This window comes from Cibotium barometz, chromosome 3 (assembly GCF_041138505.1).
Source record: "Cibotium barometz isolate CiBa-2024 chromosome 3, ASM4113850v1, whole genome shotgun sequence".
Lineage (NCBI taxonomy): Eukaryota > Viridiplantae > Streptophyta > Polypodiopsida > Cyatheales > Cibotiaceae > Cibotium > Cibotium barometz.
In genome coordinates, this window is record NC_141048.1 from 3,617,015 (window position 1) to 3,644,655 (window position 27,641).

A 27,641-nucleotide genomic window follows, 5' to 3' on the forward strand; every position below is an offset into this window, starting at 1 on the left:
AATATGGTCTCCTATGTCTCGGTCTTGGCACACACATGTGTATGTGTATGGATGCCAGTGGAGCATAGCTGCGTTTGACAAGCTTCAAGGAATCAAGGAACGAAGCTACTCTCAAGTGAAGCTATGGATTCCATCGTCTACGACAAATTTGTTTGCAATGCTGTTTTCATGATCATGGATGCACTTGAACAGTTTGGCATGTGAATGCCCGTGAGGCTTGTAACAGTTTTCCTTGATAATAAAATCTATTACAAGGGGGGTCGGCCCTTTCCGGCCCTAGTGCAGTGTGCAAAAATAAAATTCAGCTTCTTACTCTATTGTGTTGCGCCATTTAAAATTGTTTAATTATGTTAATAGCTTAAGTGTTTGCCAAGATTGTGCTCAACCCCGACCGGGGGAATCTCATTGGTATCAGAGCCTAGGATCTTCCTCCTTTCTGTGTGGAAGACGGTCCTAATCTAGCTTACACTAGCTGTTAGCATTCTTAAGCATTATGGCGAGCCAAACAGGTACTTCACGGGATGTAAATCCAAGGAAGAGTACATATGTGAAGCCAAGAGGAGACAATGTGCATGATGATACTCAAATGCATGAACAATACACTGCTGAAAATGTTTTTCTTGGGTCACATGATGGTATTGCACATGCCGGACAGCCATCTTATGTTAGAAGGGAAGGAAATGCAACTCATGTATATATGGGACAGCCATCCCGAGGTAAGGAGAAGGCTATACAGAGTGATGCACATGATGCTATGCAGGCTGAAATTGCAGACCTCAAAAGGCAATTATGTATGATGCAAAAACAACTCAAGGATATGCATGAAGACTCACAGTCAAGGCATGTATCTCGTGTGTCAAAGCATTCTCCTTTTGTGAATGATGCATTGGAAAATGTTGCCATGGAATTGGGGGTTCAACCAAGAGATATGGCTGTCTCTTACCTCATGGGACAAGGTGATGTAGTTACTCGAAAGGAAGGAGGGCTTAGGTTTAAAAAGCCTCCTCTTATGAATCAACATGCAGCTGAAACATCAAAGTTTAAATCTATTGTGCGACAGGAAAGAGAAGAGGCGTCTGCTACCTCTCATCATGCCTCTACCGCACATGTTTCTCCTCCCCACAGGTCATCTATTAAAGCTCATGAAAGTCTTCCCAAGGAACCGACTCATAAATCAGCCCCTCCTCATGATGGAATTGAGCGATATGTTCCTACTAATGAAGCAAATAAGCAACCAATCGAGAGAGATGAAGAGGAAACGCATCAACATAAGAAGAAGAAGACTAAAGAGTTTACTGCAGGTGACAAAACAGTTAAGTTTGAGTATTTTCATGGAGAATATGATTCTACCAAAGCTCTATCTTTTATCTCCCAATTTGAAATTGCTTTTCATGAGGGAGAATTTTCAGAATCATCAAAACTCAGACATGTGGGCATGTACATGAAAGGCACTGCTGCTCATTGGTGGTTGGCCGAGAAGCTTTCCGGCAACACCATTTCTACATGGGCTGAATTCAAACAAAAGTTTTATGATCAATTTTTGCCTCCAAATTTTACTCAGGATATATGCAGGAAGTGGGACAGGTTGGAGCAAAAAGAAGGGCAATCCATTACCTCTTACGTCTCCAAATTTTGGGAGGTATTAATGGAAGTGTTACCCTTCATGACCGTTACTGAAGAAGAAAAGAAGAGGAAATTTGAGTCAGGATTGCAACCCATCTTCCAAAGAGGACTACAAATCTATCCAAACCAAACTCTTCGTCAACTCATAAACTCGGTCTTGGCTTCCGAAGAGCTTAATGTCAAATGGGTGCAATCTAGAATTGACCAAAGCTTGGGCAAGGGTAAGGAGAAAGCTGGTTGTAATGTGCAAAAGGGTGGACAGCCCTTTAGAAGAGATTTCAAAGCCATGCACAAAGCTGAAAATTCAGATTTGAAGGATGTAAAGCCCCCTCAAAGAGCTGAAAATGCAAAAGAAAAGAAACCGTGGCAGAAAAAGGGTGTTTATGGCTTGACTCCTCAACAAAGGGTACAATACATTCGTGAAGGCAAATGCTTTAGATGTGGTAGTAAAGATCACATCTCTCCACAATGCCCTAACAAGAATAAGAAGCCAGAAGAGCCTAAAGTGCATGTCAACATGGTATATGATGTACAGGGCAACACGGGACATGCAAACATGCATAGAATGGTATGCAAAGCATGGGGACAACTAAAAGACCAGCCAGCTTTATTCATGTTTGATGACTGCTCCACTGACAACTTCATCTCCACTGATATGGCTGCTGCCTTGGGGATTGAAGTAGGTGACATGGGACCCGAAATTCATGCATGTTCAGCTTTTCTGGAAAAAAGATGTGAAGGTTACACCCCTTATTGGAAAGCTGCGAATGCATATCCAAGGATACCTCGACCACGAGAACTTTCTCGTTGCCCCTCTTAGTGGATGTGATGTATTACTGGGAAAACCTTGGCATGCACGCCTTGAGCCTACCAAGAATTACAAGACCAACAAAATCACTTTTATGTATAAAGGTAGAGAGCATCATTTAGATGCAGGTGTGTCGGGTGATACTATCCCCGTTGTATCTCATATACAAATCAATAAAGCAATGAAAAAGAGTGTTTCTTCGTACTTGGTTTTTGTACGTGATAATGTGGAACACAGTAATGTACATGTGGACACTCTTACTAAAGAGAGGCTGAAATTTTTAAGCGAATTCGGGGATTGTTTTGCTGACTCTTTACCTAATGTAATGCCTCCTTCACGGCCAGAAGATCACCGCATTGAATTAGTTCCAGGGAATTCACCTCCAAATAGGCCAGCATATCGTGTTAGTGCTTGCCAACAAGAAGAGATTATGAAACAAGTGGGTGAACTACTTGAGAAAGGCTTGGTGCGGCCTAGTTCTTCGCCATTTTGTTCACCCGTTCTTCTTGTACAAAAGAAAGACGGTTCATTCCGTATGTGTGTGGATTACAGGGCATTAAATAAGATTACCATCAAGAATCGGTTTCCCATACCGAGGATTGATGATATCTTGGACAAGCTGGATGGATCATCTTGTTTTAGTCGCATTGATCTTAAAAGCGGCTATCATCAAGTGCGAGTGATGCCACAGGATGTACATAAGACAGCATTTCGCACTTCTTTTGGTCTCTATGAGTATTTGGTTATGCCATTCGGTCTTACAAATGCCCCGGCTACTTTCAATCGCATGATGGACCGAATTTTCAGAAATCATAGAACTTTTACAGGTGTGTTCTTTGATGACATTCTTGTATTCTCCAAGAATGAGGAGGATCACAAAAAGCACTTAAGAGTGGTCTTTGAAGAACTAAGGCAGCATAAGCTTATGATCAACGCCAAAAAGAGTGAATTTTTCCTTTCAGAGATTCACTACTTGGGACACATAGTATCAAAGGATGGTGTACGAATGGATCCTGCAAAGATCCAAACCATCAAAGATTGGCCAGAACTTAAATCTATTCATGAAGTCCGAAGCTTTCTTGGTCTATGTTCATATTACAGGAGATTTATCTTTCACTTTGCAATGATTGCTTCGCCATTGCATGAACTCACCAAGAAACGTCCTATGTTTAAATGGACAGAGGTTGAGATTAATGCTTTCAATAAGCTCAAAAATGCCATTATCACAGGGCCAGTCTTAATCATTCCAGACTTGCAAAAGCCATTTGTGGTAGAATGTGATGCTTGTGGCAATTGCATTGGAGCCGTCTTAAATCAAGAAGGACATGCCATTGCATTTGAAAGCAGGAGATTGCAAAATGCTGAACTTACTCTTGATGTTTATCAGAAGGAATTATTGGCCGTCATTCATGCTCTCACAGTATGGAAACATTACTTATTGGGAGCTGAATTTGTTGTCAAAATTGATCACCAAAGTTTGCGGTACTTTCTTACGCAAACTAAACTCTCTGAGAAACAAATGAGAATGGCCACCCCGCTCGCTGAAGCTCCCGCCTCACCCTGCTTGCGCACCATCGCTCCCCCCTCTCCTCGCGCCTTTTGCCTTCCGCCTCCCGCTTGCTCCCCCCCTCTGCTCGCCGCTGCGCCCCCCCTCTCCTTCCACGCTGCTGCGCCGCCCCCCCCTCTCCTTTCCTCGCCGCTGCGCCTCCCCCCCCCTCTTCGCCTGTTCGCCATCCCCCCCCCCCCGCTGCCGCCTGTTCGCCTTCCCCCCCCCGCTGCCGCCTGTTCCCCCCCCGCTGCCGCCTGTGCGCCCTTTTCCCCCCGCTGCCGCCTGCTCGCCATCCCCCCCGCCTCTTCGCCTCCTCTCGCCCGCCTCCATTCAGCAGCGCCCCCCCCCCCCTCCTTCTCGCGTTGTCGCCGCCCCCCCCCCCTCTCCCTCCTCTGTCGTGCTTCTTTTCACCCCTTGGGGGTTTTTTATTTTTTCCCCTCTTCGTCATCCGTCTCTCCGCCCCTTGGTGTGCAGCCCGCTTCTTGCAGGTTTTCCGTTTTTCGCCTCGCCTTCGCTTGAGCTTCAGACTCTGATGGAGACTCCTCCCGCCTCGCCTCAGAGGGACTCTTCCGCAGCCCCCTCGCCCGCCCCCGAGGTCATCCCCATCAGGCTTTCTCTTTCGCCGGAAGAGGAAGCGAGCCTCACCGCAGAGGTGGAACGCCTTCAGGCTCATTCCACCATCTGCCGTATAGTCGGCACTCGCCCCAGCAGAGGGGAGATCAGGGATCTACTTCAGGCTCGCCTTCTTGCAGATGTGGGCAAGATCCTGGATGTACAGCTCTTGGGCCGGGGACATTATCAGATCGAGTTCGAGGCCGCCCAGAGCGTTGCCAAGGTCCTTGCCATGAGTCCTCTGGATATCAGGGGTGCTCGGGCTTTTTTCAGGCCTTGGCAGCATGGATTTGACCCAGCTGCGGCGGAGCAGGGAGAGCGCCTCTTCCATATTACAGTTTGTTTCCCTGGTCTCCGCCGGGAGTATCTTCCGCTCCTCCCCAGGCTCGGAGCATTGGTGGGCTCGGTTCTTGAGACGGGCCCCTCAGCAGCTTCAGTGGTGGCCAGAGCAGCGGGGCTACCTTCTGTCAGAGTGTTGGTATCTGACATCTCCTCCCTTCCTAAGGTCATTCAGCTACCTAGGATAGGGGGGGGGTGGATAGATCAGAGAGTGGAGTTCTCGGGGCTCCCGAACCAGTGCTTCATTTGCAGGCAGGTCGGTCATTTGGCCAAGGCCTGCCCTCGCAGGAGACCTCGGCCCTCACCACAGCAGCAGGCCACGGATGGCCCGCCCACAGATTCGGCTCGGCAGGCTGCCTCAGGGACACCTGCCCAGGCCACAGAGACCTCGGAGTGGCAGCCTGGACAGGGGCGCCGCCGAGGGAGACAGCCACAGCAGCACGCCCAGGTACCGCTGCAGCAGCAGCCGCAGTCTCAGCCTCACTGGGTTCCCGTGAGGAACAGATTTGCTCCCCTCCAGGAGGAGACCCCTGCAGCGACCGAGGACCAGGAGATGCCAGCTCCCCCTCCTTCACCTCCCCCACACCCATCCCCTCCCACCGCCTCGCTTCCACCATCGCCTCCTCCCGCCCCCGCTCCGGTCTCGGCAGCGGCTCCCTCTCCTCCTCCCTCGCCTCCCCCTCCTCCCCCTCCGCCCGCCTCGCCTTCCCGGGAGGTCCTGGCAGCTCCCTGGCGCTCACCTGCAGTCCGGAGGGCGCTGAGCACTGACCTCGCTCGAGCACCACAGAGGAGACCTATGCCGATTAGGGCCTCACGGATCTCATCTATCCGCAGTCGGCTGAGTCGCCTCGGCATTCGACAGCGCTCGGCGGCGTTTGATTATACCTTCACACGGCTTTTTGGAGCAGAGGGCCCCCATGAGCCAGCACCCATCCGAGTGCATGTAGTGATACCTCCGGCCCGCGGGGAGGAGGCACTAGACTCAGCGGTGGCCTTCTCATTCCCTCTTTGTGGACCTTGTGACCGGGAGTGGACTCTAGAGCTCGCTCTCAGCACGTTGAAGGCTCAGGCAGTTGAGTTTTCTCATCACATGAGCGATTTGGAGGTTACAGATGTGCTAGGCCGACTTTGGGAGTTGGCTCATTTTGTCTTGGATCCCGGGAGTGTGGATACATCCGGGATTCGGCATTTGGTCGTGCGCATAGTCGCAGATCTGGCACGCGACCCAGGATATGTGAGTATTCACGAGGTTACTATGTCAGAGCAGGAGGCAGTCGCCATGGGTCACAGCCACTGGCGTCTGATCCGGGATTCTTGCAGTACACCGGGTGGGCAGACTCGCAGCCGTTCGGATGGGGACTACTCCCCATCCAAGCCGCTTGCGAAGGCCCGCCGCACGGCTGAGACAGCCCCCACCTCAGTATGACATCCATGAGGATCATCTCATGGAATGTACAGGGCCTTGGCGGAGCACACTTTATACGCTATCGAGGCTGCTTGAGGCAGGAGCTACAGAGATGCCTGGTTGGTGGCAGCATTGACATTCTGATGATGCAGGAGCACCACTTGGGTGAGAGCAGGATCCGGAGATATGGTTCGGTGATGCCTGGTAGATGGGACACTTTCTGGTCTGCAGGGTTTGGTCCTTTGGGTGGACAGGGAGGAGTATGCATGGTTATTGCAGATGCATGGCGGCAGGCCATTGTGGATCGAGGGATCATTGTGCCTGGTAGAGCACAGTATGTCATTCTGAGGATGCATGATGAGCTATTGGGTGTGCTCAACATCTATGCGCCCAATCATGCTAGTGCCAGAGCAGAGTTCTGGACTCAGGTTACAGATGCATTGCCAGAGGCCGCACATTGGTGTGTTGGGGGAGACTTCAACATGCTTGAGGACCCGGCAGATAGGGTGGGAGGCAGTCATGTTACAGTGCACGGCACGGAGCTTGCAGCTTGGGACCGGTTTTGTATGACACTGAGGATCACTGATGCATGGCAGCATGGGGCTTTCTCCCGGTCTCAGGACAGTCTTAGTTTCTCTCGGTCGGATCGCCGGCAGGGAGGGACTAATCTATCTCGGATTGATCGCTTTTATGTGGGCGATTGGTTGGGGGAGCGAGGGGGCTCCGTCGGCATTCTTGCTGGCACCTCATTTTCAGATCATGCGCCAGTTATACTGACTTTGGAGGAGGGGACACGGGAGCCCAGCTTGCAGTTGAGGATCCCAGAGAGGGTACTTGCAGACCCCAGTCTCGCTGAGGACATTGAGAGGATCTGGCATGATAGTCAGTGCTCTGACCAGGATGCAGCGGGCCAGTGTGCCCAGGGACTCATTGATCTTAGCTCTTTTCTACACGCTGCAGCTTTGACACGACTGACAGAGATTCGCGAGCGGGAGCATCGGCTGAGACGCAGCCTTGCTTCGCTACAGCGCCTTCAGGAGCAGCAGCCTGCATGTGAGTGGGTGGCGTCCCAGCTGAGCCAGGCACGCCAGGAGGTTAGAGAGGCAGAGGAGCAGAGACATGAGTTTTACTATCGTCGTCAGGCCTCTCAGTGGACACAGCTTGGTGATAGAGTGACTGGGGAGTTTTTTGAGATCACTGGGCCCCGTCATGCGCGAGCAGGGGTTCGCCAGCTTGGTAGACCGGATGGATCGATAGCTACTGAGCTCGGGGAGATCAGAGCCATTGCCACTGCCTTTTATCGTGACTTGCTTTCAGCGGAGCCAGCCACTGAGGATCGAGATGTATGCAGACAGACTGTATGGGCCCATGTGCAGAGGAGGGTCACAGACCATATGCGCACAGTTCTAGGTGCACCTTTGTCAGAGATTGAGCTTGCCGAGGCCTTGAGGGTCCTGCCGCGACATAGTTGCCCAGGGGAGGACGGACTGACGCCGGCCTTTTTTATGCGCTATTGGGACCTTTTGGGGCCAGGCCTCCGCAGGGGCTTTCAGCATGTTTTGGACACTGGGATGATGCCGCAGAGCTTTTCCGAGGGCTTGATCTATCTTATCCCCAAGGGAGAGGGAGTATCAGATGATATTCGGCATTGGAGGCCTATTACGATCCTCAATACTGTCTACAAGGTCTTGGCAAAGGCCTTGAGTTTGAGGATCCAGCCCTTCCTGGGGGAGTTGATTCATGCTACTCAGACAGGATTTGTCAAGGAGCGCAGTATCCTTGACAACATCTTTACTTTCTGGGAGGCGACGGCCCGAGCTAGGTTTCTTGGCGAGGACTTGGTCGTGATGCTTCTCGATTTTGAGAAGGCATACGATAGAGTTGATTGGGGATTCTTAGAGGGCACTATGCTACGCCTGGGCTTTGAGCCAGGATGGATCAGAGGGGTGGCAGCTTTGTACTCCACAGCTCGCAGCCAGGTGCTGATTGCAGGAGGTCGGGGGCCGAGTTTTGAGCTGACCAGATCAGTCCGTCAGGGGTGTCCTCTCGCCCCTTTCCTTTTTCTCTTCTTTGCGGAGGCTATGAGTATGTATTTGACGGCAGAGGAGGTTGGTTTGAGAGGACTTCAGCTCCCAGTCCGGGGGGAGGATTTGCTGGATGCAGAGTTTGCAGACGACACGGGCTTATTTTTGCATGGCCAAGAGGCCAATCTTATTCGGGCAGAGCAGTCGCTCCAGATCTTTAGTGCAGCTTCGGGAGCATTGATCAATTGGCGCAAGACAGTGGCCTTTTGGATCAGTAGTGCTCCCACTCCGGCATGGAGTCCGGACCCCGGCTTTAGATGGATTCCTCCCGACACAGCAGTGCGGTACTTGGGATGCCAGATTGGCCTTGATTTGTCACCTGAGCAGCAGATTGCCCCGCTTCTTCTGAGCATTCGGAAGAAGCTATTGTATTGGAGTACAGCTCGACTTTCCTTGGCTGGGAGGGTGGTGGTGGCAAATCAGGTGCTGTTAGCGACTATGTGGTACATTACGTCTTGCTGGATTTTCTCGAGCTCTTGCATCAGCCAGGTACAGAGGCTGATCAGGAACTTTCTGTGGTCTGGGCGGGACGGTCAGCCAGCTCGGGCAAAGGTTGCATGGGCAGTTATTACACTTCCGCTGGCTCAGGGCGGTTTGGGCATTATAGATCCAATCGATCAGAGTAGAGCCTTATTGGGAAAGCTTATTGTTCGGGGGTTGCTTCCAGGCGCTGAGCCTTGGAAAGAGCTCCTCTTGCAGCGACTGCAGGCCCGGGCGCCTCCTGCAGGGGGAACTTGGGCACCAGAGATTCGCTGGATATTCATAGAGATGAGGAGGACAGGCCTCAGTAGAGGATGGGAGGACAGATTTGCTTTGAGTATCCTGAGAGCTTGGGAGCTGCTGAGACCGGGGCTCTCTCAGCGGCCTCCGTCTTGTGTTGAGGAGCGGGCCAGGCAGCCGCTTATCTGGAGCCCAGCGGTTCGTACAGAGCAGGGTCATATGCTGGGTTCTCGGCCTCGTCTAGCCTGGGGACCTTTAGCGGCAGGCCCAGCTCGTAGTTTTGGAGACTGGCAGGCTTTCTGCAGTCTACCAGAGGAGACCCAGGTGGAGAGGCTTAGTCACTTCAGAGGGGGGTTGATTATGAGGGATGACATTCAGGAGGCACTTACAGAGGAGTGGTTCACACCTTTCGAGCCAGTGGCCCCACGGTGGATGGGAGCCTTTACGCAGTTGGAGATCCTGATTGCTGTCAGAGCTAGCACTGAGGATGGCAGATGCCTCTATTATGAGATTCAGGATGAGGGCCGACTCCAGAGAGTGGAGGTGGAGTCGCCTTTGGTTGCAGAGTGCACCTTTCAGAGGATTCGGGTAGTGGCTGCCGCTTCTCGGAAGTGGCATATTGACCCTGACCCTGCTGACGTGTTCCCGGATTGGCGTATATGGGCATATGCAGCGCGCCCCTTGGCCCGGCTACAGTGGGACCCCGGAGAGTACGAGTGGCATGATCCTTATGCATCCCTTGAGGCCACAGAGATCACTTTTTTCCAGTATACTGTTCAGCTGGGACGGCATATTTTGACGGCGAGGAGGACGGTTTCTCCAGCGGCAGCGGGGCATTGGCGATTGCAGGGACTATCACAGGAGTTCCTGGAGGATTTCTGGGCTCGGCTTTGGGCTAGTCGACAGGCCCGCAAGATCTCGGCTTTTCAGTGGCTGGTCGTCCACAGGGGCTCAGCAGTTGGCACTTGGCTTGTTTACAGCGGTCTTCCGGCGGCCTGCGTCCGATGCGGCCACCCTATGGAGACACAGAGACATTGCCTTTGGGACTGCCCTCAGGCACAGCAGATTTGGCTGCGGATGCTGCGTATTCTGGCCCCCCTCTCTCCAGAGGGTATGTTTACGTGGGGTGCCGCTGCTTGGTCGACTTCGTCAGGGCCTGCTATGGGCTATGAGATGGAGCAGGGCAGTCAGGCCATCAGATTTATTAGGGGCCAGCCTCGCCTGGTTCCGGCACCGGATTTCTCGTCCGCCAGCTGGACACAGGAGAGGGATTTACGATGGGAGCTCCTCAGCAGCCTCACCATCTGGTTCACCTGGAGGGCCCGGTGTTTTACGGCCTTTGAGGGGAGATTAGAGCCACCAGCAGAGACTGTTCGGGGGATTTGGCAGGAGTTGATCCACACCCTGCGAGGACAGTACGACCGCATCCGGGGAGACTCGGATGAGGCGATTTTACGGCGCCAGGCCTTCCATACCACTTGGCGTTGTGGTCCGTTCTACACCCTTCACACGGGATCCCCCCGTTGGCACTACAGGCCACCTGTTTGGCTTTTTCCCCCCCCCATTGTATGATTTAGCCGCTCAGTCCGTTAGACTGATGCTTGTATTTTGCAGCACCCAGGGAGAGTCTCCCGGGCTGCCTTGATGTATTCACTGCTCCTCTCTCTGTTGGGAGCAGGAGAGATCTCTTTTGTAGCCCTACGGGGGTTTTTTTTACATAACTAATGAAAGGATCTTTTCTCGGAAAAAAAAAAAATGAGAATGGCCAATTTTCTCTCAATGTTTCATTTTCAGATTTTGCATACTCCTGGCAAGAAAAATGTGGTAGCAGATGCATTGTCCAGAAAACCATATGTGGCTGCAATTTCGGTTGCTTCTCATCAAGACTTGTCTACTATGCGAGAAATGTACCATTTGGATGCTGATTTTTCAGATTTATGGGCTGATTTAATGACTGGTCATACACATGCTTCTTATGTGGTCAAAGATGGTTATATCATGAAGGATAACTGCTTATGTGTGGTTTCAAACATGAGACAAAAAGTTTTGGATGAATGTCATGCACCACCTTATGCAGGGCATAGAGGGATACTCCCTACTACTCAAATGATTGAGAGATACTTCTTTTGGCCAGGTATGAGGAAAGATATAGAAGCCTATGTACGTGCATGTGTCACCTGCCAAAAGGTAAAATTTGATAGGCAAAAGACTCCTGGTTTGCTTCAGCCTTTGCCTATTCCGGACCAGTTATGGGAAAGCATTGCAATGGATTTTATTATGGATTTGCCCCGCACCCCAAATGGCAATGATGCAATATGGACAATTGTAGACAGGTTTAGTAAACAAGCACATTTTCTACCTGTCAAAAAGACCATAAAACCAGAACATATGGTCAAAATTTTTGTGTCACAGGTATTTAAACACCATGGTATGCCCAAATCAATTGTGGGAGACAGGGATCCCCGAACAACAAGCCTCTTTTGGAGAGCTCTTTTTGATAACATGGGCACAAAGCTGAATTTTTCTTCAGCTTATCATCCTCAAACGGATGGACAAAGTGAAGCTGCAAATTCAGCTGTGTTGGATTTGCTTAAATGCTATGTGACAGATCAGAAATCTTCTTGGGAAAAGTATCTACCGCTTGTAGAATTTGCATACAATAATACGGTACATGCTTCTACAGGCAAGGCCCCATTTGAGATCATTTATGGCAAAGTGGTATTGCCACCTATCTTACGCACAAAAGATGAGATATTTGCTGCTGATGACTTTGTCAGGGACCTTGATATTGCCTTTTCACAAGTTCGGACAGCCATTGCACGCTCTCAAGCAAAGCATAAGAAAGCTGCCGACAAGCATAGAAGGCAATTGGACATTAAAGAGAATGACTTGGTATTGCTAAAATTTGAGAAAGCTAGACTCAGGAAGAGGTCTGGCAAGGAGAGAGCATGCCCAAAACTCTCTACCTGGTATTATGGACCCTTCAAGGTGATCAAGAAGATCAATGATGTGGCTTTTCGACTTGCTTTACCGGATCATTGGAAGATTCATAATGCATTCCATGTGAGCCTCTTGCGCAAATATGTGGGACCGGAACCTTTGGAACCGGTTATGGAAGATCCACCAGAGGTGGAAGAGCTGGAAGAGGTATTGCAGCCAGAGCAAATTGTGTTTCATAAGGAGCGAAAGTTTGCAGGTGGCAAACTCCAGAGGCGCTACCTTGTGAAATTCAAGAACTATTCTCCTATGGATGCAAAATGGATGGATGAAACATACTTCCAGGAGTATCCGCAGCTCCTCCAAGCATATTTGGAAGTCAACTGTTTAGAAGCAGGGGAGGATGTCACTATTTGGGCATTCTCTGCGCTTCAGGCCTATGGACGAGTTCTGTAGGATGGACTGGCATCTTATGGTTGGGGACTTATGTCTACACCGAGAGCCAGTAGGCTGGATATATGGGTTGGGATTGTGTATCTGCGCCCAAATCCAGAGTGTGGTACCACGGACTACAAGCTAAATGAATAGGGAGACTGTTCAATGCATCCTTGCATAACATGTTTGCAAGTTAAAAATCCTGTCTTTGCATGAACTATTTGATTGCATGCAAGATTTGTTTGTGTAGTTCACATGTAGGGGACGCCCTCTTGTGAACCGTGCGAGTGAAACTGTATTCTGACCTCGTTTGTGGGCTGTAGACAGGTGGTAAGTACACCACTTTACTCTTTTATGAGTTAAAGCAATGTATTCTTTGTTTTGCAGGTCCACACTTTAATAAGTGTGTCCGCCCAAGTTATAAGTGAGATTGGGCGTCCACACTTCATTAAAGCTCGGGCGGACAAACTATAAGTAAGAATAGACTAGAATTCCCTTCCGGTCAGCTAGGCGAGTGTCCAGGCACCCTTCCCACTAAATTTGTGTGGAAAAGGGATGGTTATGGACTGGGTGGCAGTATGAGGACCTGCCACCATGCTATTACTCATTTTGAAAATTACCTCTCTCTACACTCTCTCTCTAGAAATAGGCGCCCCCCTTCAAGAGAGCCTATTTTTGTTATTCTCTCTAACTTTTTGCTTGGTGAGAGTGCTGATTTTCATTCCCTCTTGCTCCCAGCTCCAATGGAAAGCTTGAAGATTCTTCTTTTCACAGTTAAGCCTCCAGTTGCTCACCTTTTCACTCTATCTCTCTCTTCTAAATGAATATGGAGTCTCCTAACCATTCTACCGCCCCCAAATTCTGCTGAAACCCTAATTTTCAGAAACCCTAATTCTGCAGAAACCCTAATTTCAGAAACCCTAATTTTGGAGGAAACCATACCAAGCTGTGCCCCTTACTCATAGGCATCTAAAGAGCCCAAAATGCCCAATTTTGGACTCATATAACCTGCTTAAAACCCTAAAAATCAGAAACCCTAATTTCAGCCGGAAGTGGAAAACGGTCACATTCAAGCTGTAGTTCGTCCGCACGGAGGTGGAGCTCGACATTGATCGTCCAATACTTGGTAAGAGCATTTTGCAAGCAATTTTCAATTTGAGATTCGAATGCTTTGTCAATATGGTCTCCTATGTCTCGGTCTTGGCACACACATGTGTATGTGTATGGATGCCAGTGGAGCATAGCTGCGTTTGACAAGCTTCAAGGAATCAAGGAACGAAGCTACTCTCAAGTGAAGCTATGGATTCCATCGTCTACGACAAATTTGTTTGCAATGCTGTTTTCATGATCATGGATGCACTTGAACAGTTTGGCATGTGAATGCCCGTGAGGCTTGTAACAGTTTTCCTTGATAATAAAATCTATTACAAGGGGGGTCGGCCCTTTCCGGCCCTAGTGCAGTGTGCAAAAATAAAATTCAGCTTCTTACTCTATTGTGTTGCGCCATTTAAAATTGTTTAATTATGTTAATAGCTTAAGTGTTTGCCAAGATTGTGCTCAACCCCGACCGGGGGAATCACATGCTAAGCGGCTACTGAATGACAATCTTGCATGCCAGAGTGGAGGCCTCTAATGATGCAACAGTCGTCAGCGAGAAGTCAAAGACCCGCTTTTGAAAATGATAAGCAAGTAACGGCGGCCTCGGTCGGGGTTGACAGAGCGGCTTCCATGGAGTCCTCCTGAGGGTGAAGACCAGAAAAAGCCGAGACTTGCCGATGGAAGAAAGTCCCGGGAACTGAGAAAATTGCCTGAATACGATGGAGGCGACGAAAGAAAAGAAAGCTACTGAGAAGGAAGGGAGACACACGGGAGGAGGGGGTGAAAGAAAGAGCATCACAGGTTGTAGGCCCAAAGCACAAACTATAGAAGGCTGGAAACAATTGATTATTGCTGAAAATGAGCACGAGGGAAACCCGTTGTAACATGCGGAAGCTTCGGGGGAGATCGGTAACTTCAATGCTCAGAAACTTCTTGTTTCTTAATCTGTTTGTTTGGTTGCCTCTTCAGGATTAACTCCAGACAATGTTCATGGCAATACTTGCACATGACATCCCCCTCTGCTATAACTTGATGACAAGATTCCAACCTGTTCTTGGATGACTGTCATCATCCCATTTTTTGCCCGAAGTCCCTCTATCGTCCATCCATCTCTAGCAACCCTTTTCTCTGAAAACCCAACCCGGTCTCCAAAACCACTCTGACTCTGAATGAGATCTATGCATCTGTTCCACCCAACCCCCAATCCGTTCCTGAACACTGTCTTGGTCTTCATTCCTGAGAAATGAGTCTGGCACCCTTGGAGGATAATCCTCCCTTGGGACCGTTGCCCAAGAACCTATCTGGCTCACAGGACTGCCATCCCCTCTGGCTTTGTGGAACACCACCAACAAACCTCCTGGGAGCTCTTCCCGATCTTGTGTTCCTTGCATTGGGCTTCATACCCGTGCACTTTCCTATACCTTGGACCTGTACACCATCATATGGGACTCAAACAACGTTTAGCCTTACTGAGCCTGATGCTCTGATACCACTGTAACATGCGGAAGCTTCGGGGGAGATCGGTAACTTCAATGCTCAGAAACTTCCTGTTTCTTAATCTGTTTTTCTGGTTGCCTCTTCAGGATTAGCTCCAGACAATGTTTCATGGCAATACTTGCACATGACACCCGTAGGTGCTTACAAGCATAAGAGGCTGTTGCTACAGCCAATTACCTCCAGCAGATATGCAAGAATGAGATGAAAAGTGAGGGAAAGGATGAGAACCCTTATATATCCCTCCAGCTGGTCAACCAGCTGTAGGAGGCCGACAACTGTCGAGTAACATAAAATGCTATAAAATATATATACCTAGATGAATCTAGGAATATGCCCAAATTCACCTTTTAGGAACCTGGAACGTGCATGTTATATACTCATGGTAGTCAACCCACAAGACTATATAACTATCAACTCCATTATGCATAGTATGGACTATATAACTATCAACTCCATTATGCATAGTATGGACTAGATACTACGACATCCCCACTAACGTCATCAGTGCCCAATAGTGGGTGTAGAACTCTGTATCAAGATATGCTCTCACACAAAGCACTCCTCACACACACACACACACACACACACACACAGGCACGCACACATAAGAGCACATATTCACACAAAGCCCTTCGTACTGAGTTTCTCTCAATGCCTAAAAAATGGTAGAAAATCCCAAATAATATCTGCTAAATATGCCAATGCAAGGTCTCATAAAATGACCAGTACAAGCATGAAAAAAGGTGATGTAGACCCTCTGGAGATGATATATTCCAACATCTCCTCTTCAGCGCCAAAGGGGCGGTCCAATACCAGCACGTTGAAGTAACACCTCCAAAGTAGCTCTCGGAAGTGGTTTGGTGAAGAGATCAACCACATTGTCCTTGGTAGAACAGTAGGCCAGCCAAAGAAGTCCCAACTCAATCCAGACACATACGAAATGATAACGCACCTCAATATGCTTGGATCGTCCCCGTATCACAGGATTCTAAGCTAGAGCAATAGCACTCTGAGAATCCGAGAAGATGGTAACTCAAGAAGTGTTAGCACAACACAAATGCTCCACAATCTGATGAATCCAAAGTGCCTCAATGGAGGAGAGAAGGTAGGATTTATACTCAGTCTCGATGGAAGAAGCAAAAACAGTCCTCTGCTTTTGAGACTTCCAAGAAACCAATCCTGTACCAAGCATGAAGCAATATCCAGATGTAGACCTCCGAGTATCAATGCAACCTGCCCAATTAGAATCTGTAAAACCAACCAAATCAGCACCATTGGAATAGGTGATGGCATAATCTAAAGTACCTTGAACATAACGATGAACTCTCAAGGCTGCCTGCCAATGAGACCTTCGAGCGGCTGATGAGAACTGGCTAAGAACACTCATAGCATAGGAGATATCTGGATGGGTGTTGGCAAGGTAAAGCAATGAGCCAACAATCTATCGAGAGAGAGGTGTACACTCTGACAACCCATAAAGTGAGAGCAGCTTCTTCACATACTTCCATTTGGAAATGAAGATACAGTTATCTTTCTACTAAACCTCCAGCCCAAGAAAATAATGAAGAAGGCCAAGATCATTCATCTCAAATGTCTCTGAAAGCTTGGACTGAACCTGTGTGACCAACTCAGTATCTGAACTAGAAAGGATGAGGTCATCAACATACAAAACATTTTGATACCAGGCACACAAGGCCTGTTTGAGACCATAAAGAGACTTCTTTAGAAGATACATTGGGTGTCCTGTCCCTGAATCACAAAACCAAGAGGCTACTCAACATAAACTTCCTCCTCTAAATCTCCATTCAGAAAAGCGGATTTGACATCCATTGGGAACACAGGCCATCTGAAGTGTGCAGCTAGAGCCAAAACAATCCTGACGGTGGTATACCTGGCTGTAGGAGCAAATGTCTCATCAAAGTCTTCACCTACCTTCTGAGCATATCCGCGAGCAACAAGGCGGGCTTTGTACTTATCCAAAGTATCATCTGCATGAAACTTGACTTTGAAAATCCATTTCACACCAATCACACAACGATGTAAAGGCCGTGACACCGAAGCCCAAGTGTGATTCCTCTCAATAGAGGACATCTCTGCTCCTATGGCTTGCTGCCACTGTGGCTGTGAAAGAGCCTCCTCTGGACTCTCAGGCTCATCGATCTCCTAAAGAGAATTCATGAGAGCATAATTCATTGTGTGATGAGATGTGGAAGTCCGGGATGAACGACGAGGTCCAGGGGTTGTTAGAAGTCATCTCCTGTCTAGTTTTATACGCCAGGGCCTTTGTTGTGGGTGTGCTCGCCCTTATCAAGTGTTTTATCATTTTTCCTCACTCCCCGTATTTTTCCCCTATTTTTTCCCATTTTTCTGAGGCTTGGGAGGCAGCCCTGAGGCGGCTGGAGGATCAGTAGCTGGCCGACTGCCTGGACATCAGTCGTGGACCTCTGTTATGCTGGCCGACTGGATGTATGCGGTCGTGGGCTTGATCTGCTATGCTGGCCGACTGCTGTTGTAGTCGTGGAGGCCTCTTCAGCAGGCCGACTGCCTACCTGGGGGCATATAAATAGGCCCCTAGCCCCCATACCTTATTTGTATCATTTCTTGGGATCTTCTTGTGTATATCAGAGCAAAGTTACACGCCTACATCTCTCTCTCTCTTGTGCTGTTTTTCTGCCTGCGTTTTTTGCTGTTGTGTTCCCAGATCTGGTCATCATCTCCGCTGCGTATTCTGACATGGTATCAGAGCCTAGGCTCTAGATAGGTCTTGGGATTTATGTGAGCAAGAAGGGGACTGTTTTGTGTGATTGGTGGACTGTTTTGGACTGTTCGGGAAGAGGAGAAGCAAGAGGAAGGCGGGGTGATTTGCCGGACAGCCACTTGCAGGTTTTTCTTTGTTCCCACCCACCCACCCTTTTCAGAGTACATCCCCGCTATGGCAGATCTGTTTGAGATGGCCGAGAGACATGTGAAGATCCCGACACTCCCCACGTTCCCGGTGGACCGTCAGCTGGACGGGAGCAACTACGGCATATGGAAGGTTATGATGGAATCTGTTTTGGAGTCTTACGACCTCGCTGATTTCATCGTTGTTGGGGTTCCACGGCCGGAAGTTGAGGAAGGGGAGTTACCGTCAACCCGAAAGGACCAGGAGGCCCAGACGCAGATGTGGGATCATGTCAACGCCAGGGTCCGTTCGTTTATTTTCCTGAACTGCACACCGCAGGTAATCAATCATGTAAAGCATGAGACGCTGGCCAGAGGTATATGGCAGCATTTGGCCTCACTTTACAACAGGGTATCGCCCATGAAGAGGATTTCCTTGGAAGTACAGATGCGGGTTATGAGCCCTGCAAAGTCGTCCACGATGCGGGAGCATATTAACAAGCTGCAGGCTCTTCAGCAGGAAGTTCTTCAAGCTGGGAAGGAGATATCGTCAGAGGACATGGCCATCACGTTGCTGTCACACTTGCCCTCTTCGTACTCAGCATTTTACTCGTCTTTGATTACCAGTGGTGGCAGGCTCAGCACCATCACGTGGGAGGAGCTTGTGCCCATGGTCCTGGACCAGGAGGAACGATTCACGAACCCTCCTCAGGGTGGAGGTTCAGAGGCCTTTACTGGCCAACGGTCGAAAGGCCGTAACTCGGGAAAAGGGAAGGCTTCCTTAGAGAAGTCTTCTGAGAAGAAGTCCAACGCTGACCGCGAGAAGCTGAAGGCAGAGAGGACCTATAATGATTGTGGCGAGAAAGGCCACTATTGGAGGCAGTGTCCCAAGCGGAAGACCGAGAAAGGTGAAGATTCCTCAGCAGCAATCGTGAAGACTCCGGCTTTTGTGCACCTGGAGGTAATGGACATCGATGCTTCATTTTCTTCAGGCAGGGAGGAGATTGGAGGACTCTCCGCAGCGGATACTCGGGAGTGGATTCTCGATAGTGGTGCTTCCAAGCACATGACTCCTTCCCTTTCCGGTTTACAGGATCTCTGCAGGCTTTCTGGTCATATTCTTACTGGGGATACATCCACTATCCCAGTTCACAGTGAGGGCAAGATGGAGATAGTTCCCGATGGCAGAGGGGGGAAGCATTCCTCCCAGGTGTTGTATGTTCCGGCACTTGGTTTTCATCTGTTGTCAGTGCATCAGGTTTGCAAGACTGGCGTACGGGTGGAGTTTGATGAGCATTTTGTTGCTCTCCGGGACAAAGCAACAGGCCAGGTGGTTTGGGTAGGCGGAGTGGAGAATGGAGTTTACAGGCTTTCAGCACTCTCTCTCCCAGGTCCTCAGGATTGTGATGATTGGCAGTCTGGTAATGGCTACTCAAGTGTGGATACGCTGCCGGTGCGGGATTTCCGAGACCAGGTGGTGGATAGCTTGCCAGTAGATGGCGGCAGTTGGCAGGAACTTTCCAATACTGATGTTGGTAGTTCTTGTGTTCATGAGTCAGAGGAAGCTGAACAGGTCACTTATGCTCTAATGTCTCATAGTATTCGGGACATAGAACTTCCAATAGTCGGGGATATTCTTTCCACGGGGACCTTTCGGAAAGCCAGGTAGGTGGCAGGTGATTACTTAGGTGGTTTCTCCAGGCTTTGTGGTTCCGGATTCAGAGGGGGTGGTTGACAGGTTTCATCAGGTTTCCAGGACTTGTTTGTGCACCGTAACAGGTGTTGATCCTTGTGAGCAGTGTGATGTCTCTATGACTCAGAAGCTGAATGGTTCATTGATCTGGTTGATGGACACCAGATTGGACGGGAGCTTCCTGATGAGGCGGTTGAGCTCATGGTTGCAGATGTCTCTTTGGGAGGCAGGATTGCGTTTCCTGTGGTTTCTGCGGCATGCGAAGGATCATGGACTCTTGTACGCAGGAGGGGGATTGCTGGATGGAATCCGACTCCACGGTTGGAGTGACTCAGTTTGGGGAGGAGATCCGGACACGAGGAGATCTACTTATGGCCCAGGAGCAGTTTTACGGAGCAGCAAGAGGTTACATTGCAGGTTTGGGCTTCCACTGGAGGAACCCATGGTCATCCAGAGGCACTTTGTTCGTGAACAGATCGTTGATGATGACATCTTGCTGGAGTTCTGTTCGACGGAGAACAGTACGATGGACCTCTTCACGAAGTCGCTCTCTCAGGACTTGCTCAGGCGGCACCCCAGCTCCCTGTGGTTGGTTTCATAGCCAGGAGCTGAGAGGGAGCGTTAGAAGTCATCTCCTGTCTAGTTTTATACACCAAGGCCTTTGTTGTGGGTGTGCTCGCCCTTATCAGGTGTTTTATTATTTTTCCTCACTCCCCGTATTTTTCCCCTATTTTTTTCCATTTTTCTGAGGCTTGGGAGGCAGCCCTGAGGCGGCTGGAGGATCAGTAGCTGGCCGACTGCCTGGACATCAGTCGTGGACCTATGTTATGCTGGCCGACTGGATGTATGCAGTCATGGGCTTGATCTGCTGTGCTGGCCGACTGTTGTTGCAGTCGTGGAGGCCTCTTCAGCAGGCCAACTGCCTACCTGGGGGCATATAAATAGGCCCCCAACCCCCATACCTTATTTGTATCATTTCTCGGGATCTTCTTGTGTATATCAGAGCAGAGTTACACGCCTACATCTCTCTCTCTCTCTCTTGTGCTGTTTTTCTGCCAGCGTTTTTTGCTCGTGTTCCCAGATCTGGTCATCATCTCCGCTGCGTATTCTGACAGGGTGGTGGAAGAGATCTGGTTATGGAGCTGTGCATCAGTGAGACCAGAATCTCTAAAGAGTTGATGAACCCACCAAGGTAGGCCAGCCTTCCTCTCAAAGCGTGAAGAAGAAGAAGATCTCGTTGCAGTAGAGCACTCATCCGATGCTGCTGGGAGAGGTGATGAAGTAAGCACTAGTGGGGGTAATCCCAGAGTCAAAAGCAGGTGCAACAGGAACTAGTGGATGTAAAGGAGCACCTGGCCCGGAGTTGCAGCAGGTGGAGCAGGAGCAAGAGGAGAAGCTGGTTGTGGAAGAGGCATAAGATCACTAACATCCGCTGGGAATGGATCATCAAAAAAATCTGTAGATGTATCAAGTGGAGAGAATTCGATGCCAAACAAGCTCTCGTCAAACCAAGCATCACGGGAAATAATGATGTCATCAACCTCCGGATCCCAGAAGCGGTACCCTGAGCAGATGTGTGAGAGACCTGAGCTGAGGTAGTCCGTTGACAACCTGCTAAGAATGGAACTTCTATAAGGCAGCAATGGGTACATGGCCAAAGCGAGAATGCCATAGAGAAGTATCTGCCTCAAAAACCAAAGCCATCAAGGGGGAGAAAAGCTAATAAATATGTGAGTCAGTTCAAGGGATCTCGGAAGACAAGTTGGCGATCTTGTCCTTCATGGACTCCATTGGCAACAACCAAGAGAGTCTTCACGTCAATGACCTCATCATCAAAGTACACACCAAGTCCCTTCTGAGAAGCTTTGTATACAGAAAACAGATTTTTTGGAAATTCATGGAACATGTAAAACATCATGTAAGGTGGTAGAAGAACCCGAAGAAACATTACCAACACCAGTGAGACAGGAAGCAAAGAGTTGTTGCCGATACGAACTGAAGAAGAGAGACTCGCAAGGCCATCGTGAAACGTTTCACTATCGAACGAAACGATGCTGAAATGATTTATTTTGGAACAAAACGTTTCAACACCAGGTAGGTGGACAATGAAACGTTGGACCGAAACGATCATATACATAAAATATGAGGTGCTAGCCAATAGTTATAAGATATTAGCATATTTATCATCAGTAAACAAAGAAGACATACAAAAAGAGAAGAGAAAAGAACAAATAGAATGAAAGAAGGAAAGAGAAAGAATTATAAAAGCTAAAAAGCGCACAAAATCACAACCTTTTTCCCCACATGAAACGATATGGTTTCAATCTGCACATGAAACGTTTCACCACCAAAACATGAAACGAGTTTCAAAGCCATCAAAACGAGTTTCATGGTGACCATGAGAGAGAATCTGGTAGTCCTCCAAGATATGGGCTTGATTGGTCATGTGGGCAAAAGCACCACTATCACCAACCCATTCCACCACTTCAGATGTGTCACTAACCTCTTTGAGAGAAGTCATTGCTATGATCACGAGGAGTGAATCCTGTAAAGAAGTAGATGAGTATGTGACTGCCATGTATGTAACTTTGGCAGATTCCTCCTTTGAAACTTTGTCCTTGCCCTTGTCTTTGGTATTGTCCTTGTCAGATGCTTTGGAAGCATCTTGGGCTTTATACTTGGCTTTGGCTGCTCAAGAGTCATCACGAGGAGCAAAGCAGCGAGCCTCAGTATGACCTATACTGCCACAGTAATCACATTCATTGCTTTTGTCCTTGGACTCCTTTGAATCCTGTTTACCCCCTTTACCCTTGTCAAAGGCAACAAAAACAGACTCCAACTTGCCTTTTCCGCGAAGCATGCACTTGTCATGGAGATAACTCACGATTTCCTCAAAAGGGGAGGGAGAACCAGGAAAACAAATATTATCCTTAAAAGAATCAAAGGAAGCAGGCAATTTACCAAGACGTTTATGGATGGGATTGTTGATGGTGCTCCCATACTCCTCAAGCTGCAGCTTGATACGGGTGAACTCTCCAATCTTCTCAATCATTGATTGTAAGCTTCTCCAAATTTGACACCAATTTGGCAATCTTCATTGTCGAAACTTTCCCATACCACCTCTAAATCTATGTCCACATCTGATAAGCATTACTCCAGGTAGAGACAAGCTACGCCTATATAGATGGAGTCATGCAATGGATGATGATAAGACAAGCCCGAGCATCCAATATGCTTCTCAAAGCAAGGTCCCCCAAGTGAGGTGTGGAGATAGCCATCCACACACTGGCTCCTTCCAGCAGCAATAACTGAGTGTAGAAAGACCATGTATAATAGTTGGTTGCTGTAAGCTTCATGGAGTCACTGACTTGGGGATGATTGTAGGATGGTATATGGGTAGGGGTGGGAGCAAGACCTGGATGAGAGAAAATCAAAGAAGAAACATTGGGAAGAGGAACCACCTAGGGAGTGGGAGCATGGGATCCAGGCAATGAAGGAGCTAGAGTATCAACGGGAGAAGAAGCAGCACTAGAGAAATCTCTTGAAGCCATGTCCTATGACAAGAAACCCTCTCTGAAGAAAGAGGGCTGTAAAAAACAGCAAATCGCCTCCTCTCAAGCTGTGCACAGCAAGAGGAGAGAAAGAAGAAAGGGAGAGAGGGTGGGACAAGAGAAATAGAGAAAGCAAATCTCTCAAGAACCTGTCCTCGGCACCTAGAAGAGAGCTTTAGCCTCCAACAACAAAAACGTAGCAGTTGAGCAGTACAGATGCAGAAAACTCACCACAATGGTGAAGCCTCTGCTCCAATCAGAAAAACACAGTAGTTGCTTACCTGTAGATCAGCGTTTGGCTCTGATACCATGAAAGAAAGAGCATCATAGGTTGTAGGCCTAAAGCGCAAACTGTACAAGGCTGGAAACAGTTGATTATTGCTGAAAATAAGCAGGAGGGAAGCCCGTAGGTGCTTACAAGCATAAGAGATTGTCGCTACATCCAATGACCTCTAGCAGATATGCAAGAATGAGATGAAAAGTCAGGGGAAGGGTGAGAAACCTTGTATATCCCTCCAAAGAGCTGGTCGGCCAGCTGTAGCAGGCCTACAACTGTCCAATAGCATAAAATGCTATAAAATGCCTAAAAAATGGTAGAAAAATAATATCTACTAAATATGCCAATGCAGGGTCTCATAAAATGACCAATACAAGCATGAAAAAAGGTGATGTAGACCCTCTGGAGACGATGTATTTCAACGGGGGAGGGGAGGGGGCGCTGGCGGCAAGGGAAGGGGGGGGTGTGAAGGCGGAAAGGAGAACCAAGGAAGAGGTGAACAGATGGGGAGGGTCGGCACTGAGAGGAAGGGACCGGGGGGGGGGGGGGGGGGGGGGTCGAGGCTAAACAGGAAAGCGGGGACTAGGAGGGGGGCAAGGATGGAAGGCGACAGTGCAGGTGCGGGCAAGGAGGGAGGTACAGGCAAATTCGCAAGTAGGGAGAGCAGATCACACTACGAACTGCTAAAAACCAAACTCGACATGATATTGATACTTTTATGTCTCAACCTTGGAATTGTTGTGGAAAACCAAGCATCATACCAAAGTGCTACGTCTTCTAAGACGATCTTTGGTTTGCACACCTAAAATGCATGGTGACCTAATTATACTTTATCTCCATTATCGTCTCTTGGCAAGAAAGACCACCATGATTCCCATTTTTTTTCAACTTCTACAGCCATGGGCCATAATGCTTGCAAATGTGTGCTTCCATCAAGACTAGAGCTTATGGCAATTGGTACATTTCTCATTGGGAAGCAATGCTTGATAAATTTGAAGGAAAAATTCCGGGATGCCTTTATGCATCTTCCATTCTTCGTGATTGGAAATTAGCCTTGTGTTCTATTCAGTGGCATGGTAGAGATGCACTCACTCGGAATTCTCTTCGATTGGAAAGCATTTGGTCTTCGGTGTTTCCTCAAACACTTACAGTATAGGAACCATGAAAGGCTTGCTTTTTGGCTTCCATTGGAGTTAACACTGTGGTGGACGTCGTAACAAGTGAGAAACTTGTGTTGACTTTCCCACAAGCTTGTCTAAAACATAACTTCGGTCTCCATTACAAGCGAGTGTGAAAAATTATTACTACGTTGTTGCAGTCTTTTGAACCCATCCTACTCCTGGATGATCAAGACAGACTTCATGATTGGCAACTTATTAGTTATACCAGTTCTCTTTGATTGGATGCACTTTCGGCAAGTAATGTGTATAAATTGTTGCTTCCTTCCCCCTGGATCCAACCTCATGCTGATACTTCATGGGAAAAGCATAGAATAATAAATGTTGGAACAAAGGCTTCGACTAATCCGAGGTTGTAAGCTGCCTCTCAAATATAGCATCTATTCTTATGGAGATGGGAATACTTCCAAGTCTCCACATTTCTGGTAAAATGACATATCTCCAGTGATAGACGTTGTCGATGTAGACGACATGCACAGTCCGTTCCACACCTTCTTTAGCATTGCACGGAGTCCAGGACTTTCTTGCAAGCATTGACTCACAATCTCCAGTGATAGACATTGTCGATGTAGACGACATGCAGAGTCCGTTCCACACCTTCTTTAGCATTGCACGGAGTCCAGGACTTTCTTGCAAGCATTGACTCACAATCTCCAAGGACATTTTCCACCCTTCAAAGAAGGAAAACTCTTCTGGGTTTTTGGTGTTTTGCCATCTTGCATGGCTGGATTTGACACTTTCATGATTGGGATGAGATATTGGGCACTCTAGACTATTTGGAAGGCTAGGAACCATATTATATTTTGATAGCCAATCTTCACCAGTCCCTACAGGACTATCGACAGCTGAAGGCTATTGATACCCAACACTTTGAGGTATTTCTAGCTTTCTTCCTTGGATGACTTCTCTCTAAAGTACATCCTCTCCATGTATATAGCTCCTTAGTAATAGAACATTGTGTTTTTTTTCTTTTAAAAAAAGTGTGTAGCATTTGTATATATATATGTATGTATATATACACGTGTGTATTATGAATGCGAGTGCACGAGGTGTAGTTTGTGTATATATAAATATATATATATATATATATATATACACACACTTGTAGGTGTATTGTGCACGCATGCGAGTGCACGAGTGTGTAGTTTGTGTGTGTATATATATATATATATATATATATACACACACACACTTGTGGGTGTATTGTGCACGCATGCGTGTGTGCATTGTGTGCATTCGTGCGTGTGTTTTTCCACAATACACACTTTGTATTGTGCACGCATGTGTGTGTATTGTGTGCCTGCGTGCGTGTGTGTGTGAGAGAGAGATAATCTGCACCCAAACAACGATGAAAGATGATATACCTTTATGTACTGCACGGCCTTTGGGGCTTGGTGGACAAACAGACGCACTGTGATATCCTGCATGCACGCAAAGCTTATTTGAGAACTCTCAAGAGGATTATTGGTCACGAGTTTCTGAGGAGACGCACCCCGTATGCCGTGGTAAAGATGAGAAATTCCTCGTCTTTAGCTGCCACGCCAATTCCTTTCAAAATCAGAAAGCCTCCCAAAGAAGATCACAAACTGCGAAATGAGGAGGAGGAAAGGTCGTCTGGTGATGACCTTTGTTTGGATGGTGATGATGATCCATGATGATGGTTTCCGAGTAGCCAATGAAGGATTCATCGCGCGAGTATGAACGGGCAGCTTCACCGGCAATTATGTTGTCCGCCAAAAAGAGCAATCCAAAGACTACGGCTAAGGGCGTGGCTAAGGGCGTACGCTGATGAGATACCATACCTTCAGATGAAGCTACCCGAGAGCATTGTTAATCAACACATCTTGGGGTGTTGGTTGATTTTCTTTTCAACATTTTGCTTTTTAAGCTATGGAACTCCTATTTTGAGGGTGTATTGAGGCTAATTGGAGTTAGCAAGACATCTTTACGTTGGTAGCTTAACATCCGTGCAAAAAAAGCAAGCAAGGATAAAAGGCCATTTGGCAAGGCAATAAATTTTTTAGAGGGTAAAAACACACTTTGGTTTCGGGTGTTTGGTTTCAGGTGTTTTGTTCAGCCAGTGGTGAGTGTATGCTCAAGAAAAACCGTCAATAAATGTACATCACCATGATATCTCAAATTTTTGTCTTTACTATCCCCATGTGCCCGATGGCAAGGGGGGAATGGGCGGTAGGATAGAAAATGTTAAGGGTTAGGAGGGGAGAACATGAGGTCAAGTTTGTTTGCCATTGCATTAAATTAAGTCTCCCACCACCTCCATCCCATGGCTTTTAACACATTTTGCCAATCCCCATTAAGTTTTTTCACTTATTTTCCAATTTTATATAGCTATCTTTCACATTTTCTCTTTAATATGTATTTATTTGTCCATTTTTCTAATATTTTTTATTCAATATATTAATGAATTTAATAACAGTAAGCAAGATGCCTTTTGCATGATAGTATATTTATTTATTCAAGTTTGTTATATATGTTCCCTCACTGCTGCATTAATTAATTATGCGACCAAATCTAAGGTTAACCTAAGGTTTGTGTAGCCACCCTCACTACCCTTGGGCTTGGGCACCCACCCTCACTCCCTTGGTTGGGCACTCCCAAGATCGTGAACCCAACCTCGGGCACCCTCAAGTTCTTGAACCTCAAATGCGACAACCCAAAGGGTCACCACCAATCACACAAGGAGCGAATTTTCGGCTACCCACTTGACCGCTTAAAGCGGTGCTCACCCATTTGTGCTTGGCGCCTCTCACCTACTCCAACAGCATCTATCACAATGACCAATTTTAGCACTTGGCTCATGATAGCCCAAGGGGCTACGCCCATTGTATATAGAGAGACCTTGGTGTACTAAGAGAGGATCCCCAATGCAATACATGGTTTTGTGTTGTTCCAACTCTTGCCCACTCAGTATTGTGTATGTGCATGTCACTC

The 27,641-nt window shown here is 48.0% G+C and overlaps 1 protein-coding gene across 1 annotated transcript in view; it reads right to left on the minus strand.

Moving 5' to 3' along the window:
• LOC147639619 (uncharacterized) overlaps positions 1 to 26,535 on the minus strand; it is a 91,491-nt gene extending 64,956 nt beyond the window's left edge. Inside the window, exons 1-3 of the mRNA XM_086772309.1 lie at positions 26,315 to 26,535; positions 26,182 to 26,222; positions 26,054 to 26,110 (exon numbers count right to left, since the gene is read on the minus strand). Coding sequence (XP_086628435.1) covers positions 26,054 to 26,110; positions 26,182 to 26,222; positions 26,315 to 26,489 — 273 coding nt within the window. The 5' untranslated portion in view covers positions 26,490 to 26,535. The remainder of the gene's footprint in view (positions 1 to 26,053; positions 26,111 to 26,181; positions 26,223 to 26,314) is intronic.
• Positions 26,536 to 27,641: the final 1,106 nt, after the last annotated feature.